This window comes from Ixodes scapularis, unplaced genomic scaffold (genome assembly GCF_016920785.2).
Source record: "Ixodes scapularis isolate PalLabHiFi unplaced genomic scaffold, ASM1692078v2 PGA_scaffold2__306_contigs__length_199485367, whole genome shotgun sequence".
NCBI classification, from domain to species: Eukaryota; Metazoa; Arthropoda; class Arachnida; order Ixodida; family Ixodidae; genus Ixodes; species Ixodes scapularis.
Window position 1 is genome coordinate 133,732,219 of NW_024609857.1, and position 17,064 is coordinate 133,749,282.

At 45.4% G+C, this 17,064-nt stretch overlaps 1 protein-coding gene across 1 annotated transcript in view; it reads left to right on the forward strand.

Moving 5' to 3' along the window:
• The first annotated feature begins 4,225 nt into the window (after positions 1-4,225).
• The window catches only part of LOC120835931 (methyltransferase-like protein 7B), a 35,974-nt gene continuing 23,135 nt past the window's right edge, over positions 4,226-17,064 (forward strand). The window contains exon 1 of the mRNA XM_040218030.1: positions 4,226-4,750. Coding sequence (XP_040073964.1) covers positions 4,226-4,750 — 525 coding nt within the window. The remainder of the gene's footprint in view (positions 4,751-17,064) is intronic.

Here is a 17,064-nt window from a genome sequence, read left to right on the forward strand (position 1 = left end):
TGAAAGTTGTATGGGCGACGAGGTTCAATAAAACGTTTACGCAATCAAGAAATACTGTTTATGAACTTCCACGTGTGTAAATTCCAGCAAAATAATGTGTTCGTGTTTAGGCATGATACTCTGAGGCTTTGCTTCCAGTTCACGGAAGATCACCAAAGATAATCTCGCTCCAAAGACAACTGGAACTTGGATTCCCATTCTGTGTTTTATCTGATAAGTGCACCTCGTGTTTCACTAGACTCTCAAGGAGAATAAATGTCACGCTATTATCTTTGACTTGTCTTGTTTTGTTGGTGGAACGATGTCAAAAATCGGAAAGATATTCCTTCTGACCCAGTTTAACAAACAGAATCGTTGGCTTAATATTCAATTTGTTTTATATACGTTTTGTAGAGTTGCTCAGGAATCCTGTTCAATTCTTCTTTAAAAAACAAATCGCCAAGAAGTTCGCTACGGACTATTTAGCACAAGCAGTGCGATCGTGTTTTGCTACACAAAGTCTTCATGTGTGAAACTTGGGGTCCTGGTGGTTGTCAATGGCGTAAAACGATAACGTACTCTTTTTACTGAATATTATTTTGGAATCGTTCCTTCGTAAGCCTTTAGAAAGACATATAACTTACGCGTTAAGATGAAATGGTAGGCGTACTATTTTGTTTAGCTCGATAGATATCTTTAAAAAAAAGCTTTACTAACACGAGGCAAGGGAATCGGAGAGAAATCCTTTTTGTATACTGCTCCATTAAAGCGAAGTGACGAACGCTCGTATTGCTATTCGGTCCTTTCTATAGTGCAATAAATTCTTGTAAAATCAATATCTACTGAGTAAGTAAATAATTACTATAAATAAGAAAAGCTGTGAGGCATTTTGTTTTCTAGATTTGGATACTAAAATTGGTGACGAATGACAGGAGGATGATGTAGACTTTTTCAGCGTCTTTCTATTTTGGTACACACAGTAATCAAGGGAATGAGCCCGGACGGAGAGGCGACATATTGATCAAAGCAGGCAGCAGTCTATTGGTGCTCGAGTGCACCGCGCGGTTAGATACAAAAATGATTTCAAGTTACTTTTTTTTTACACCAGGTGCTGGTGTTTATATTAGGGACTTTTAGTTGGCTGCACGCTAGAGCTTCGCGTAGCTAGGTGGGGCTCGTACGAGACTTCGAAGCATGCATTGATCTCTCGCCCGTTAGACCGACAATCCGCAGCGCAGGGTCAACTAAAAGTTTCTAATGAGAGCTACTGTGCATAAACAAAAACCGGTTAAGTGACTAACAGCTTCAAGAAACGCGCGTGTGGCGAGTGCCGGAATCTTATGATGGCTTCGCGGCCAATATCATCGCGGCGGTAAAGGGATCATGCAATTAATTTTGGCTGGGATAAATTACTTTAGAACAAAAGTTTACAAATTGAATATCTTTTAATGAGCTAAAGGAAGGAGGGCACAAAGTCAAAAGCCCGTTTTTCTATTGAAAATTTGAAAATATAGCTAGTTATTTCTTGTCTCGTTTCCCTCAAAAGCTCTCCGCCTTTTTATGTTGTCCGTTCCTTTTTCTTTTTGACCAGTAGAGCAATTTTTAGTTTATTTTGCAGAAGGAAATTTGAAAAAAGTGTAGAAACAATTACTTTGCGAAGAGCAGGTTCTCGTTAACTTTTGTGTTACTTATTTTAGGCTTTATTTTGTGGGGTCCTCGCTTGGCAGCAGTCCGGCGCAGGCGAGCTGGTGGACATGTATTCTTTTTTCAGTGCCTGGGACCGTGGCACGAAAAACAAAACTTTTAGTCGAAGGAAAAGACACATAAAGAGGACCTTTTGAACTAAGCTACTTTCTTTGCTTTCACGAATACTCATGCACCCAGAAATCTAAGGCCGACTACAGCCATCCCTTAACGTCGCCAAAGAGACCTACACTTACAGCAGAAGCAGGCTACCGGAAATTGAACGCACTTTTTTAGCTCGAAAATTGGTCACTTAAAACATACACAAAATTAACCTTTATTTCCACTCCCCTTCTCGCTCACCTTCAAACTGCACAACAAATCCGACCTTCACCAAGAACGACTGGTAGTTTTCAAGACTGACCTTGCAAAAGCCTTACCCTCTTCCCTACTCGCCCGTCTTGCGGACAGCTACCCCGAGAAGACTCTGCTGTTAAGTTCAAACAAGGGACTTGGATCGAAACGTGTGAGGTTGTTGTGAAACGCTCGTGCAATGTGGGGTAACCCTTTAGCAAAAAAAATAATAAAATTACCCCGCTCCTCCTTCCCGGCTCACAGTACATCTAACTCGTCTGAGCCGCATAACACAAAAATTATGTGTATGTTATTACAGCCTGAACTTTGTTTCAACGGGCGATTTCTCCACCAGCTGTAGAGGAGCAGTTTAGCCAGTGCAGTACAATCGCTAGCCTGGAGTCTCTAACGTGCAGAACGCAGTAGTGATACACGGCCCCACGCCGGTAGGATGCTCATGCAGATTGAAACGGGCAGGAGTGGGGATTGAACCTAGGAACCCTGGGTTCTGCAGCGCGAACTTTCACTCCACGTGCTCCAAGCCGGTGTGCCCTAGCCCACTCGGCCACCGATCCTTCGCCCACTACTCACATGAATATGATAAAACCCAAATAGTTTTAAAGGTGAATATATCAACTAATAGAACCTTGGTCCCGGTTGTTGTCTTTTTTTTTTTGCCTTCCTTTATCATGGCATTTAAATTCGTGTTGAGATTTGATGGGGCATTTTTATTAAAAAAATATTCGTTTGAACTAAGTATGGTAATTATCACAACAAAGAAACAACGTATAAGTGACGATATGTTTAATTTTTTAAACAGTAACGCGGACGAGTTTTTTTTTCACAGGTGGAACTTTAACGTGAACGCGTTCCAAAAATCAGAAGGAACGACGAACGAACTGTCGTTGACTCTTCTTGAGGAGCGTGTACAAAACTGGGTCTAGGAGACAGACAGAAAACGCTTGCCTTGATTACACACAGATGCCAATGCTCAGAAGAGCATCCCGTCTGAGTCACAATTTCAGAAAGCCTTAATGTGAATGAAGACGGTTTTACTTTCCAGGTTAACTACGAGCTGAATGTCTTGAATGAGGTTCGGCATTTACTCAGAATACCCAGATAAACTCTCATTAAAAACTCGAAATACATATAATGCAAACCGCCAAAAAAACTTGATATTGTTTTTTTACGGACGTAGTCAAAAACAAGTATCTGGATTATGATATCTCTCTATGACGCTATTCCTGAATTCATTTATTATGAGTTTCTCGTAGAATTGCACGCATAAATACGCATGCGCGGGAAGAATATTATTAAGTTATATAGTGATAACTTTTTCAAGATGCTTATATTAAAAAAGAGGGGTTGTCTGTAATAATAGAAAAGGAGAACCTGTGGAACTAGGTGGGTTATATGTTTCTGAACTTTACAATTAAACTTCAAGTACAGTTGTTTGCAGCATGGCTTTGTCGCTTTATATTTCTATTTGTTTAAGCGCATCTACGAACACTATTAGCGCCGGCGGAGGGACACACCTCTGCTAATAATGGGACGAACTCTATAGCCCTTTGGGAGCATATCGCTGTTTGTAGAAGAAGGCACCGCAAACTCAATTTCTTTGTTATGAATTACGACATAGTTTGTCTTGCAGCTGCGGCAAGTTTGGCTCAAACACGTACCGAGCGTTCATAGCAATGATGCGAAGTGTACACGCAGTTAATATGAAATCGTGAAGACCAATCTTATTTGTCAAGTACCTAAAATCTGAAAATATCAATACTGCAACTCGAACAGACTTCTGATGCTTGAATTAGTCTGCCTAAATGGTTCCCTTTCTGAAATCCAGTACTTTCTCAATCTCTAAAATTTGAAAAGTTCTTAGAAACTGTCGAATTCTATAGAGACCCGTAGAGGCCCTGTGCGTCACGCTCACAACCACAGACCTGCTGCGAAATAAAGCCAGCAGAAACAAAGAGGGAGGCCCCAACCGGTTGGCAGGATACCGTATCAACAAAAGGAAAGAAAAAAAAGAAAAAGATAGAGAGAGACGTGCGATAATCGCGCGTTTATTGTTGAAATCTCTATCTCCTATTGTATCACAGACAATATAGTACTGATACCACGAAGGACTGTGCACATTTATCTCCTTATGAGGGAGCTTTCAAGGAGTTAGTCTTCTAGAAGGCAGACCGGATCGGGAACTCCTACGATGGCCAGGCTTGGCGACTTTCTATTGTCTTGTTTTTCCTACGGGACCGTGACGCTTAGTGTGTTCCTCTTTGTGCCGTTCAAGATGAGTAAGAAGCTGCACGAAGCGTTCTTCGCACGCTTAGTCTACCCCCTGGCGATGTACTTTTCGGGAGACCGATTGACTGCGGTACGCCGTCAAGCGGTGTCCCAGCTAGACGACCTGGTGTCTCACGACGGCACGCTCAAGAAGGAGGGCACAATCAGGGTCCTGGAGATCGGCGCCGGCTTCGGCGCCAACTTTGAGTACATGCAGCGGAACGTGAAATACTGGAGCTTAGACCCTAACGCAGAGTTCGACGACGGATTGCGGAAGAACCTGAAAAAGAGCCGGAACGTGGAATTGGAGCGCTGCGTTCACGAGTACGCCGAAGACATGCGAGGAGTTCCCGATGACCACTTCGACGCCGTGCTGATGACCTTCGTACTTTGCTCCGTAACCGAAGTGAGGAAGGTCCTCGCTGAGTGCAAGAGGGTCCTGGCCAAGGTACGTTACATCGGGGCTTTTTCGTTGCTTTTTTTTCGCTGTTCCCTTGTTGTCGTTTGACTCTGATATGGCAGGGGTCGTGAGAAAGCCCGACTGTCAAGGCTGGTTATTTAGAGGAAACTTTCAGAAGCCATACCACAATCGTGGCTTGGGCCTCCATGAAGTTTGTCTTACCTTGCATGTGACGATGAAATGCTTATTTAACTTTAATACCAGAAATATGAGGGTATAGATCACCGGTGGTATCACAATGTTCCTCCTTTGTGCTAAGTAAGGTTAGGTTAAGTTTGGCTAAGCATCTGGACAGGGAATGATTGAATGTTTGCGTAACTGCTGTACACTTCAACTACTTTTGTCTAACAGAAACGCTTAAGTCTTCAATACACCTGCTGCAAAGCGTGCATAACTTTACGGGGCTCCAGAAACAAATTGTGGGAACTGACTTTATGGAGCTGAATGTAGGAGACGACAAAGGCGACCTTGGAGGCAAAAGAGGCAACAGAGGCGAGTTGGTGAAAATGAATGAAAGAATAAATGTTTATTACCATACGTTATAGTGGCTGGCCTGCATCGAGTCAGCTGGGTCGGAGGGGGGGGGGGGGGGGGGGAGGAGAGGAGGGAGGCAGGGAGCGTAGAATCTAGATAAAGAAGCCATGACCTGCCGACTCGAGGTCTAGCAGCCATTGTTGTTCCACATACTCGACAACAGTACTTAATTTACTAAATACACGGTTCAAAAAGTAATTGTAGAAATTACACAAGTAATTTTCACTGCAGAGTACCTTGAGTAGACTGCAAATACATAAAAATATATTTATTCCCTTTTGAATATACTTCTGCATTGCGCAATATTGACTTCAGCGGCACGAGAATGCTATATTCGCAAGCCACACAAGCAAAGAAAACAGACACACTTTTGAATGCTACAAAAATGAAAAGGAGATCGCTCTACGTATAGTCACATCGTTGAAAATCACACCTTGTAGTGGTATTATTATGCGCAGTTCGGTGGCAATGGTTTACTAAGAGCCCAAGTTGACATATATAAGGAGTTTAGGTTAAACAAGTATTTAAGTAGATTGCCCAAACGCTACAGCTAAAGATGGCAACTTCAAAAAAAAAAAAGGCGAAAAAAAGGCACAAGTGGACGCTAAAAAGCATTCCTCTCTTTCTCCGGGTTGTTGATTTTTTTATATTTTGTTTTACTTCTTTTTTTGTATAAGTGCGTTCAGAAAGGCTTACAACCTGGGAGTACTCTTTGGTTGCATATTGAGAAACTGAAATTCTTGCCATGGCAGGGTCATAGATAAGAAATATTTCCTTTTTTTTGCGGTTAGTCTTAAGTTTTTTTTACTTGTTCTTTAAACTTCTTTTTGAGCCGGCATTTTTGGTCCTTGTTGTTTCCTGTTGTGTCTGGTACCTACCGCTTCAAGTTTTCAATCAGTCAGCTTTGCGCAATTGATGGTTCCTATTCCCGTAAAAAAAGCTCTCTCGACAATTATTTTCAACCATTACAAAATTAAATTGAAATGGGTACAAGATACAAAGTAATATAATTAAGATAGAGTAGTAAATACTTTTTGATTTAATTGATTTGCAAGAATACAAATTACTATCAAATGTAGTTGAAATACAGTTTCTTGAGCACATTATCTGTGTCATACACAAGTTCTTCAGGGAGCCGAGTGCTGCATTACGGTGCTTTACTTCCCCGACTGAAATGATCCATTCATACCTTTTTAGAACGCAGCTCTTAAGGCCCTGTCACATTGAGGCAACAGTTGGAGAACTCTATCCAACAAAGAAGTCGTGTTGCCGGCGACCCTGTCATATCGCGGCAACAACAACAGTCGGGCAACATGTTGCTGCCGCCCGGCAACCGCGTTGCCCGATTTTTTGTCCGACAACCCTGTCACACCGCGCTGACGGCGAGGACAACACGGGAAACACTCCGCCATCTTGATTGTTTACCTTCTTTCGTGTGCGGCGCGCTATCGCTGGAAATGTGACTCTACAAAGTGCTAGTGCGTTCGAAGGGCCGGGAATTACCACGGTAGGACATCAACCAGTGACTGTGATTAGAAAGCTTGACACGGGGAGTATTTTCAGCTCTCTATTTTATCGAAATGTACTTCATTCGCTGACAAAGCAGATAGCCCTAACCGAGGAAAGTAACATCGCTGATATATTTTCGGGATGTCCTATGTCTACCGTAAATTTGAGTTAGCCCCGGCAGTAGCCCAAAGCGTCTTTTGTAGCGTGGTGTTGAGCTGAACTGACAGTGCTTCAAAACCGCGTCACCGGCACGATCGTCCTTCATAACAATCGGTGGAATAAATATTTTCCAACGCTGTCTATTTGCCCTACTCCTGCTATATGATCGCTTCATTTCGCCAAAACGTCCTGGGTGTTTTTGAATCAAATCAGGTGTCTGGTAGCGGCTGTTTCCAAGTTCCAAGCATCAACAATCATGATCAGAATGGTCATTTTAATGCTTCGATTTTTTAATCTTTGGTTTTCTGGATTATTTTTATGATACTTCATCAGCGGGTGAGCAGGCATGCCATTTTATTTTACTATCAGTAATGTGAGCTAATCTCTCGGCAGTTCTAATTTCAAAGTCAGTCTGAATGTTCACGACAGTAGCTGTGACAATTTCGAAAATCGCTTTCCGTAACTACGCCGCAAAAACATTAATCGAAAAGTAGCTGCACGCCAGCCCTAATTATTAAAGTCTGAAAATATATCTCCAACCAAAAAATGAAAGGCAACCCGACGTTTCAAAACCAACACGGTTTCTTCTTCAGGGGTGACTGAAGGCGCGCGGACACAGCAGCAGCTCCCAACCTCTTCGTCTTCAAAAAAGGAAAGAAAAGAAAGAAAGAGAAAAAAAAAAATTAAAAAAGAGAAGTTAGGAAATTGGAAAAATTATAAAATAACTTGTTAGTTATGAAGATGGTCATCTCTTCAGCTTTTCCGTCAGGTCACGGAGGCCATGTGCGTACACAGAGGGCAGAGCGCCCAGCGACCTGTTTAGGTTTCCTGGGGTGTGCTGGATGTGCCACGATTCCAAGAAAAGTCTTCTTCGAAAATTGGGCTTTGTGTCCACTACGTGCGCGTTCGCGAAGTCAATGCGATGGTCTAGGGTATTGCAATGTTCGGCGATGGCGCTGCGCTCACTGTCAAACTTCCGCACGTCGTTCTTGTGTTGGCGGATACGCTCGGGAAAGTTCTTCGTCTCGCCGATGTAGGTTGCGGGGCACTCTGCGTAAGGAATGGTGTAAACCACGCCCTGTGCTTTTTCCTTTGGTGGACGGTCTTTCGGTCTTGGCATAAACCTTCCCAGTGTGGACGTGGGCTTGTGGGCCACCAGAATACCTTGCTTTCCCAGTACTCGTGCGAGCGCTTCGCTGGTTCCCTTTACGTAGGGAACGCTTATGCGCGCGAGTCGATGGGGCTGTCGTTCTTCTACTGGCATCCGGTTTTGTCCGGCGAGACCTTGCCGTCGGGCGATGCGCTCAATAAAGCTGCTAGAGTAACCATTTTTCTTTAGGTCTTCAATTATGGTCTTCTTCTCCTTCTTTCTATCGGTTTCCGACGAGCAGATAGTCGTTGCCCTACGCAGCAGGGTCGAAATCACTGAGGCCTTATGACTCGTTGGATGGTTGGAGACAAAATCGAGGTAGCGTTCGGTGTGTGTTGGTTTTCGGTACACCGCAAACGCCAGATCTTGTCCTCGTCGGTTCACCAGCACATCAAGGAACGGCAAGGTGCCATCCGTCTCATATTCTACGGTAAATTTAATGGCCGGCTCGATAGAGTTGAGGTGCGCCAAAAAATTATTCACGTCCCGTTCCTTGAGAATGCAGAAGCAATCATCTACATAGCGCATGAATACTTTGGGGCTGTTGGGAAAAGACCTCAGCGCTTTTTGCTCGATTGCCTCCATCGTGAGGTTCGCCGTTGTGACCGAGATGGCCGCACCCATTGCACTGCCACTGACCTGTTTGAAAAGCTCCCCTTTGAAGGTGAAGTATGTGCTGCCGAGACAAAACTCGAGCAGACGGCACAGCTCCTCCACAGTGAGGTTGGTTCTTGTGGTCAAGGAGCTGTATTTTTCGAGGGCTTCGCGGGCTGCAGCAACTGCAAGGGGAACTGGGACACTGGTGAAGAGGGACACCACGTCGAAAGACACCATGGTGTCACCATCGCTGAGATGTATTTGCGAGGCGCGTTCCACGAAGTGGCCAGCATTTTCTACATGGGTCGACGTGTTTCCGACAAGGGGAGCCAAAGTCCAGTGAAGATAACTGGATAGCGCCCGAAGCAGTGACGTTGTAAAGTCCACAATAGGTCGTAGAGGCACGTTGGGTTTGTGCATCTTTGGAAGGCCGTAAAAAACCTGGAGCGGAGCCATTCCTGCAAATAAGTTGCAAGTAAAGGCTCTTTGACTGAGGGTATTTCTTGAAAATCTCTGCCAGGATTTTGTTCAAGTTCCTCTGAACCTGTGGCGTCGGATCTTTCTTGAGCTTTACATAAGCATGGCTTCCAAGAAGATCCCGTACCTTTTCCTCGTATACCTCTCGATCCAGGACGACGGTCGACTTCCCTTTGTCAGCCGGCAGAAGCACAATCTCCGTATCTTCACGAAGTTTCCGAAGCGCTGTAACTTCTTCGGCCGGCAGGTTGAGTCGTTGCCGTTGTGGGAGCTTGGAAAGGATGCCCACCGCTTCAAGCCGCACTCCATCCCGGATGCTAGGGTCTAAGCGCATAATTCCGTCCTCCACAGCCGCGACCATTTTTGGAAGAGGCGGCCGTTGCGTGGTCATGTTGAATCCGTGGCCTTTTGCCAAGACCGCAATCTCGCATGGCGAGAGCTGTCGAGAGGAGAGGTTCTTGACAAAGTTTGTGTCATTGGTGCCTCGACCTGAACGGTCCGATCTTGTTAGCCTTGAAATCTTCTCTTTCTGAGAAGTCCGTCGTTTATCCAAAGCAGTAGATGCGACACTTGTGGCAAAAGCCTGCAAAGCCGGGAACACGTCCGGGATGCGGTGCTCGTGCTCGAGTTGCCGGCGTGCGAAGAAGAGGTCCAGTTCTTTTCTTCTTAGCGTGGCCTGGCAACCGTGAATTCTGGCGTTTACCAATCGTTTCTCTGCCTGCGCCACGATCTTGTGCCCTTCCTCTGTGTGGACAAGGCGCTTGAGACGGAGGCTTCGGGGAACAAGGTTCATATCCCGGCAGGACCTCGTGAAATCGAGATGAGACTTGTAGGCTGAAATGCTGCGGGTTACGTTGACAAACCGCTTCGCTAGCTGTGCTGTTTCCGGTCCGAAGTCAAGGCGTAAAGACTGGAAAGTAAACATATTCGACAGATATCTGCCTGGTTGGGTGAGAGTTAAAGTCTGAAAATATATCTCCAACCAAAAAATGAAAGGCAACCCGACGTTTCAAAACCAACACGGTTTCTTCTTCAGGGGTGACTGAAGGCGCGCGGACACAGCAGCAGCTCCCAACCTCTTCGTCTTCAAAAAAGGAAAGAAAAGAAAGAAAGAGAAAAGAAAAAATTAAAAAAAGAGAAGTTAGGAAATTGGAAAAATTGTAAAATAACTTGTTAGTTATGAAGATGGTCATCTCTTCAGCTTTTCCGTCAGGTCACGGAGGCCATGTGCGTACACAGAGGGCAGAGTGCTCAGCGACCTGTTTAGGTTTCCTGGGGTGTGCGGGATGTGCCACGATTCCAAGAAAAGTCTTCTTCGAAAATTGGCCTCTGTGTCCACCACGTGCGCGTTCGCGAAGTCAATGCGATGGTCTAGGGTATCGCAATGTTCGGCGATGGCGCTGCGCTCACTGTCAAACTTCCGCACGTCGTTCTTGTGTTGGCGGATACGCTTTCCCGAGCGTATCCGCCAACACAAGAACGACGTGCGGAAGTTTGACAGTGAGCGCAGCGCCATCGCCGAACATTGCGATACCCTAGACCATCGCATTGACTTCGCGAACGCGTACGTGGTGGACACAAAGCCCAATTTTCGAAGAAGACTTTTCTTGGAATCGTGGCACATCCAGCACACCCCAGAAAACCTAAACAGGTCGCTGGGCGCTCTGCCCTCTGTGTACGCACATGGCCTCCGTGACCTGACGGAAAAGCTGAAGAGATGACCATCTTCATAACTAACAAGTTATTTTAGAATTTTTCCAATTTCCTAACTTCTCTTTTTTAATTTTTTTCTTTTCTCTTTCTTTCTTTTCTTTCCTTTTTTGAAGACGAAGAGGTTGGGAGCTGCTGCTGTGTCCGCGCGCCTTCAGTCACCCCTGAAGAAGAAACCGTGTTGGTTTTGAAACGTCGGGTTGCCTTTCATTTTTTGGTTGGAGATATATTTTCAGACTTTAACTCTCACCCAACCAGGCAGATATCTGTCGAATATGTTTACTTTCCAGCCCTAATTATTGTTAAATAACGTTTTCCAAGCCTTTATTTGAGTAAGACGTTATTGATAGGGTCTAGCTGTACCATCGAAGCTATCTATGTTGTCATGTTGCCGGCCCGAAATTCGCTCAGCCAGCGATCAGGGCAACACACGTTGTCCAACACAGGTTGCTGCTGATTTTGTTGCCGAAAGCTGTCATACCGAGGCAACATTTTAGTTGTCGTTCATGTTGTCGCGCTGTTGCCGCGATGTGACAGGTTTGTCGGACAACATGGGGAGCGAGCAACAAGTTGCCCGACTGTTGGACGACGTGTTGTGTTGCTGTTGCCGTCATGTTGCCTCAGTGTGACAGGGCCTTTAGGCGCCCGTTTCTGGCTTGAGCGGCATCGCCATTGCCCTCGGCGTCGGCGTCGTCGTCGGCGTAACCGCGCGGCGCATTATGCGTAAATTTCCCCGCTAAATCTAGCGGAAAAGTTTTGCCGCTAAATCTATTGGAAAAATTTCCCCGCTAAATCTAGCAAAAAAAATTCCTCGCTCAATCTAGCGGAAAATATTCCCCGCTAATAGCGGAAAAAATTCCCCGCTAAATCTAGCGGAAAAATTTCCCCGCTAAGTCTGGCGGAAAAAATACGCCGCTAAATCTAGCGGAAAAGTTTTGCCGCTAAATCTATTGGAAAAATTTCCCCGCTAAATCTAGCAAAAAAAATTCCTCGCTCAATCTAGCGGAAAATATTCCCCGCTAATAGCGGAAAAAATTCCCCGCTAAATCTAGCGGAAAAATTTCCCCGCTAAGTCTGGCGGAAAAAATTCCCCGCTAAATCTTGCGGAAAATTTTCCCCGCTATATCTAGCGGAAAAAAATATTCCGCTAAATCTAGCGGAAAAATTTCCCCGCTAAATCTGGCGGAAAGATTTTTCTGGGGTCACGTGATCCCCCCTTCCCTCCTCCTCAAGAGCTGCGCTCTAATTCGGCGTTACAGGGAGTTGTAAACGGCTTTCATTTTTTTCGTCAGGCACTGGAGAGTCCCTTGAAATGTTCTTCCTTGTGCTGACGGTGTTTATGAAATTTCTAAAATGTGTCGTGTACGACTGACGTGGCTGGTCTGTCGTGACATCGGTTGTCTTGTGAAGGTTTAAGCTTTTTACCTCGTGTATTCTTTTTTTCTGAGCATGGAAGTCATGGCCGTGCAGTTGGGAGTTTTTGTATACTTACCCTGCTCATCCTTTTGTAACCCGAGGGGGGGGGGGGGTATTCGCATATAGGTATAAGGATATTTAGCCTTTGCTTCGTATGTCTTGTTTTAACCTTTCCATTGAACGGGTTATATCTAGTTTGGTTAGATTGAGTGAAAACAGTGCTGGGAATGAGAGAGTGTGAATGGATTAGATTTCTGGAAGCTTGGTGGAGCATCGCATTTCCGGGTATTTTTAGTGCCCCGAGACCTGCTGTATTTTGATCTCCGCGAACGCCGCGCCATGCGGGTTCACCCACCTACGCCTGGCTGTGCGTGCCTTTTCCGTGCCTCGGGAAAAGCGCATCCTGGTGGTTGAGACAAGCCCGGGAACCTTTGGACTGCTCGGCGCCCCCTGGGTGAGGCATTACACCACTTCGGCCCCAGGTTCTCATAGACGGGAGTCCTGGTAAGGCCCGGCAAGGATAATTTAATGAGTTGCCTTCCTTCACCTCTTCTTTCTTTGTGTTTTCTCTTCTTTTCTTTTTTCCACCTTCACTTTCATTGGCGGCAAGGGTTGACGTTGAGTGGCGATGGACCTCCGTTTAGACTCACACCTGGGTATAGTCTCCCAGAAGCACTGTTAAAGCACGTCTTCAGCAAAGTCATTTTTGATAGGAGGCTGTAGCGGCCAAGAGAAGATTAGGACGACGAGTGAAAAAGGTGACTGGCGCCTGTGCAAGGGAACAGAGCTCGAGGGATATTTCCACGGCCAGAGCCTTGGCAGCTGTCAACCAGGAGACACCTCTGTTTAATCATCATGAAATGATTTAATAAGTGATGGCCCGGGTCAAGCCTCTTCACAATAACCTCAACGCTCATGTTCACCAATAAAGATTTGCGTCATACGTGCGCCATTTCATGAATACATTTCCAAAGTACTGGACCGCCGATACGTGGGTATGGTTGGCCCATGTAAAAGGACAGTTCTCCACCTAAAGGGTCACCTCTCAGGCCGCTCTTTCACCCTAAATTGCGACCGAGGTACAAGATCTCGTTCTCGACCCGCGAGCGATAGACCATTATTCTACTTGAATAGTGCGATGCCACTTTTTTTTTTTTACTTTGCGAAAATACGCTTAGAACGAATCCTTAGCATTAATGACCCATAAAACACGCGTACGATTTTTTATTACACAATAGCACAATAATTTGACCATATGCTTAACACGGGAATATAACGAGCCTCGTCAAGTCCCTGGGCTTCCCCTCTATACATAGTGCCGAAAAAGACCCTGGGCGATTGGCGACCTTGTGGGGATTACGGCGCCTTGAAAAACTCAGCAGTACCCGATCGCTACCCACCCCAACAAATAATAATAATAAAATTAATAATAATAATAATTTTATTCGGCTTGTTCTTTCTTCAGCACGTACGAGGCGGGTCAGTCGAGGCCAGGGTCGGCTTGTGCGACTAGACACCGTGGTGATGAGACTGATTGTTCTCAAGCGCGAATACAAGACATTTATACACAATTTAAAGTTGTTTCACGGGTTACACACACAACTAAATGAGTACTTGGGCTTATATACAACATCGAGTGCACCACAACGCATACAGACGTGCATGCCTAGATCTACACGTAAATATACACTTAAATGCATATATACACTTGAACATCATGGTGCCAAATAGGCTGATGGTCGAACAGTCACTTACATGGTAACAATAACTAGCCTCCTGTCGGTTCTAGAGAGATTCTAATATATATTTATACTGCAATATTATATGATAATATAATAATACTACTAATAATAATAATAATTAGTATTATTATTTTCTTGTTCCATTACAAAATGAAAAAAAAAGGTGGAAGAGAGGGCAAAAAGCTGCTACTGCAGCTTGACGAGGCCCTAGTTCTCATACTCACCTTGGAGGAAAAACAGCGTAAAATAAAAGTACACTAGACCCAACAAATCATTTATACACCAGCACACCACTCCAATCATTATACTTATGGCGAATTCCCCTGGTCGTTTTGGAGCGCGCCGGGATCGACTTTTCTGGAGCGATCCTATTTCACAGGGCGATCGGGATCGAGACAGACGTGTTCAACTTGTCGTTTTGGAGTAGCTCCCGCTCCGGATCTCGATCTGGATCCGAGAAAAGTCGCTCCGCCGACTTCGGCGGATTCAACCGGAAACGAGCCGGGCCAGCCCCCGGCGCACACACGTGACTTCCTTTCTCGCGGGGTATCCCGCCTGATCTCGCCCATCTCGCCTCAGAATAATTCGTAATGGCCGCTCGGGAGGTGCCGCCTGTGCTGCTTGACGACAGTTCGTCGTCAAGTTGCTCGAGCAGCTTGCGGCATTCCGGCAATCTTTGCTAGGAGCTCCTGAGCCATTCCTGTCGCTCGCGCGTCGAACACGTGTTAGCGCCGCGATTGCGAAAACGTCTTCAAAATGACCGCGGCGGCCTCGGAAAGGGGATTCCCGGGCAGGTGAATAACGGGAAGGCATCCGCCGATCCCGGAGCAGCGGTGATATTCCACAGGGGATCCGTAGGCGGCGCGATTCTGTTCGGATCGTGTGCTCCATTCCGGATCTGGTCAACTGCTCCCGGCGCGCTCCAAAACACCCAGTGGAATTTGCCATTAGAAAGATAACTACAAGACATATGACACTCAGGTAGAAACAATTTCAGAGCTCATGCGCGACACTACACGGTATCATATAGAAAATGGGATTGTAGTAGTATGTCCGCTAACATTCGATTTGACTTTCCAAATATACACACATCATTTGCTTCAAGTTCATTTAGGAAAGATGGTAACAGATGCTTTAATAATGTAAAACCATAATTGGTACGGGGTGTTGAAGCATTCCAGGTCTCGCCATGGCGGATAACGTATTTATGATCTAACTTAGTTAAACGTGACAATGCAGGAATGAAAAAAGTATTGTTGTGTTTTAAGGCTACATCATAAGTCACCAACAACCGAAATCTGTGCAGCTGTTCAATAGTAATTACACGATGCTTGAAAAAGAGTTCCTTAGAAGGTTGCAAAAAAGAAACGTTTGAAACAATTGCCCTCTTTTGGGTTAGTCATAGTCTTGTTAAGTTATGTTTTGTTGTTTGGTCCCAAACTAGATGACAATATACATAGTGAGTATAAACCAGAGAGTAATATACACTCTTAAAAAAAAAGGGTACTGCATTACCCTCCTTAAGGGGGTTACCAACTTGCACACGGGGCAACCCGTTTTGGAGGTAACGTTACCCCCTCCAACGAGGGTGCAAACTTACCCCCTGGGTTAGGGTGCAACATTGCTTCCTTTTGGAGGTAACCTTAATTATTTTGGTGTTAAAGTACATCCTTTCAGGGTTAGCCTTTACCTCCTTTAGGGGGGATCCTCAACCCTTTTGAGAGGTAAGACGACATAATTGAGGGCGCTGCTTTTACCTCTTTTTGGAGGGAACTATGATCCACTTTAGGGTTAAATGTACACGATGAGGAAAACAGCTCAGAAAACGCAGTCTACGAAGAACAAACACAACAGGACAGTGCTGTCCTGTCGTGTTTGTTCTTCGTAGTCTACGGTTTCCGAGCTGTTTTCCCCATCACGTATAACAGCAACTAACCGGCCCAGTTCACCACCTTATTACAGGTTAAATGTACACTTGTTGGAATCACGTTTACCCCCTAAAGAAAGGTACTATGGCCCTTTGTGGGTGTGATAGTACCTGCTTCAAGGGTGGGCCTTATAATAGATGAAGACGGCCTAGTTTTGAAAGTAAATGACAATGTTTTATTGTGGCTGTCACAAACAAAATGGCATAAAAAATCAATGGCATGACTAGACATCTTATAAAAGTTCTAAAATGAAACCACCAAGCACAATAAAGGCATCTGGAACAACACTTTCGGGGCTCTAGTTCGCGACAGTCAATAAAATTATCACGAAAAGTACATAAACAAACAGTATCTTCCCGGAAAATAACAGTGAATGCTTGGAACACTGCTTGGAATAGCGAAGCTTCACCAGGGTGAACTCAAATGACTGAGTCTTGTAGAAACCAGAAGCAAAATGAACGCACTGTGATATAACAGATTGTCTATCACGCGTATTGCCAACAGCAATACAAGCCAAGACACGGCTAGCAATAACTAGTGCGTTGCAACTCAAGGATAGCAGTGCACTATGCCCGTCCTATCCACAGTAGTGGAATGAACTGTTGTAGATTATGCCATCTGGTTGCAGGTAACGAGAGGAAAAGTAGGTAGAGGATCGCAGAACCACGAGATCATGAACGGCACGAGAAGGAACGATAAACCGACACCATCGAAGCGGACGTGCCCGGGATCTCTTCCTTGACATTGGTGCCGAAACCCGGGAAACGAGATGGACCGCAGCCGAAGAACCCGCGGCATCGTCCGCTCAGCCGTCAGCCGAACACTAACCCAAATAGACAATCTTCTGCAAGACGAGAACACGACAGAGCTAGACCTCCGACTACAACTGGACTACCTGCTTCAGAAAGAAAGCGACCTAATCCGCCTTGACCGTGACATCCAGACGTCCACCTCAGATGACGATCTTGAGGCTGAGCTTGAGGGAGCAGAGCAGTACCGTCTTCGCATCAGTCATAGCCTCACGCGCGTCCGACACGCCCTCGACTCTCAAGTCTTTGTGCCGCAATCCACGAATATCAC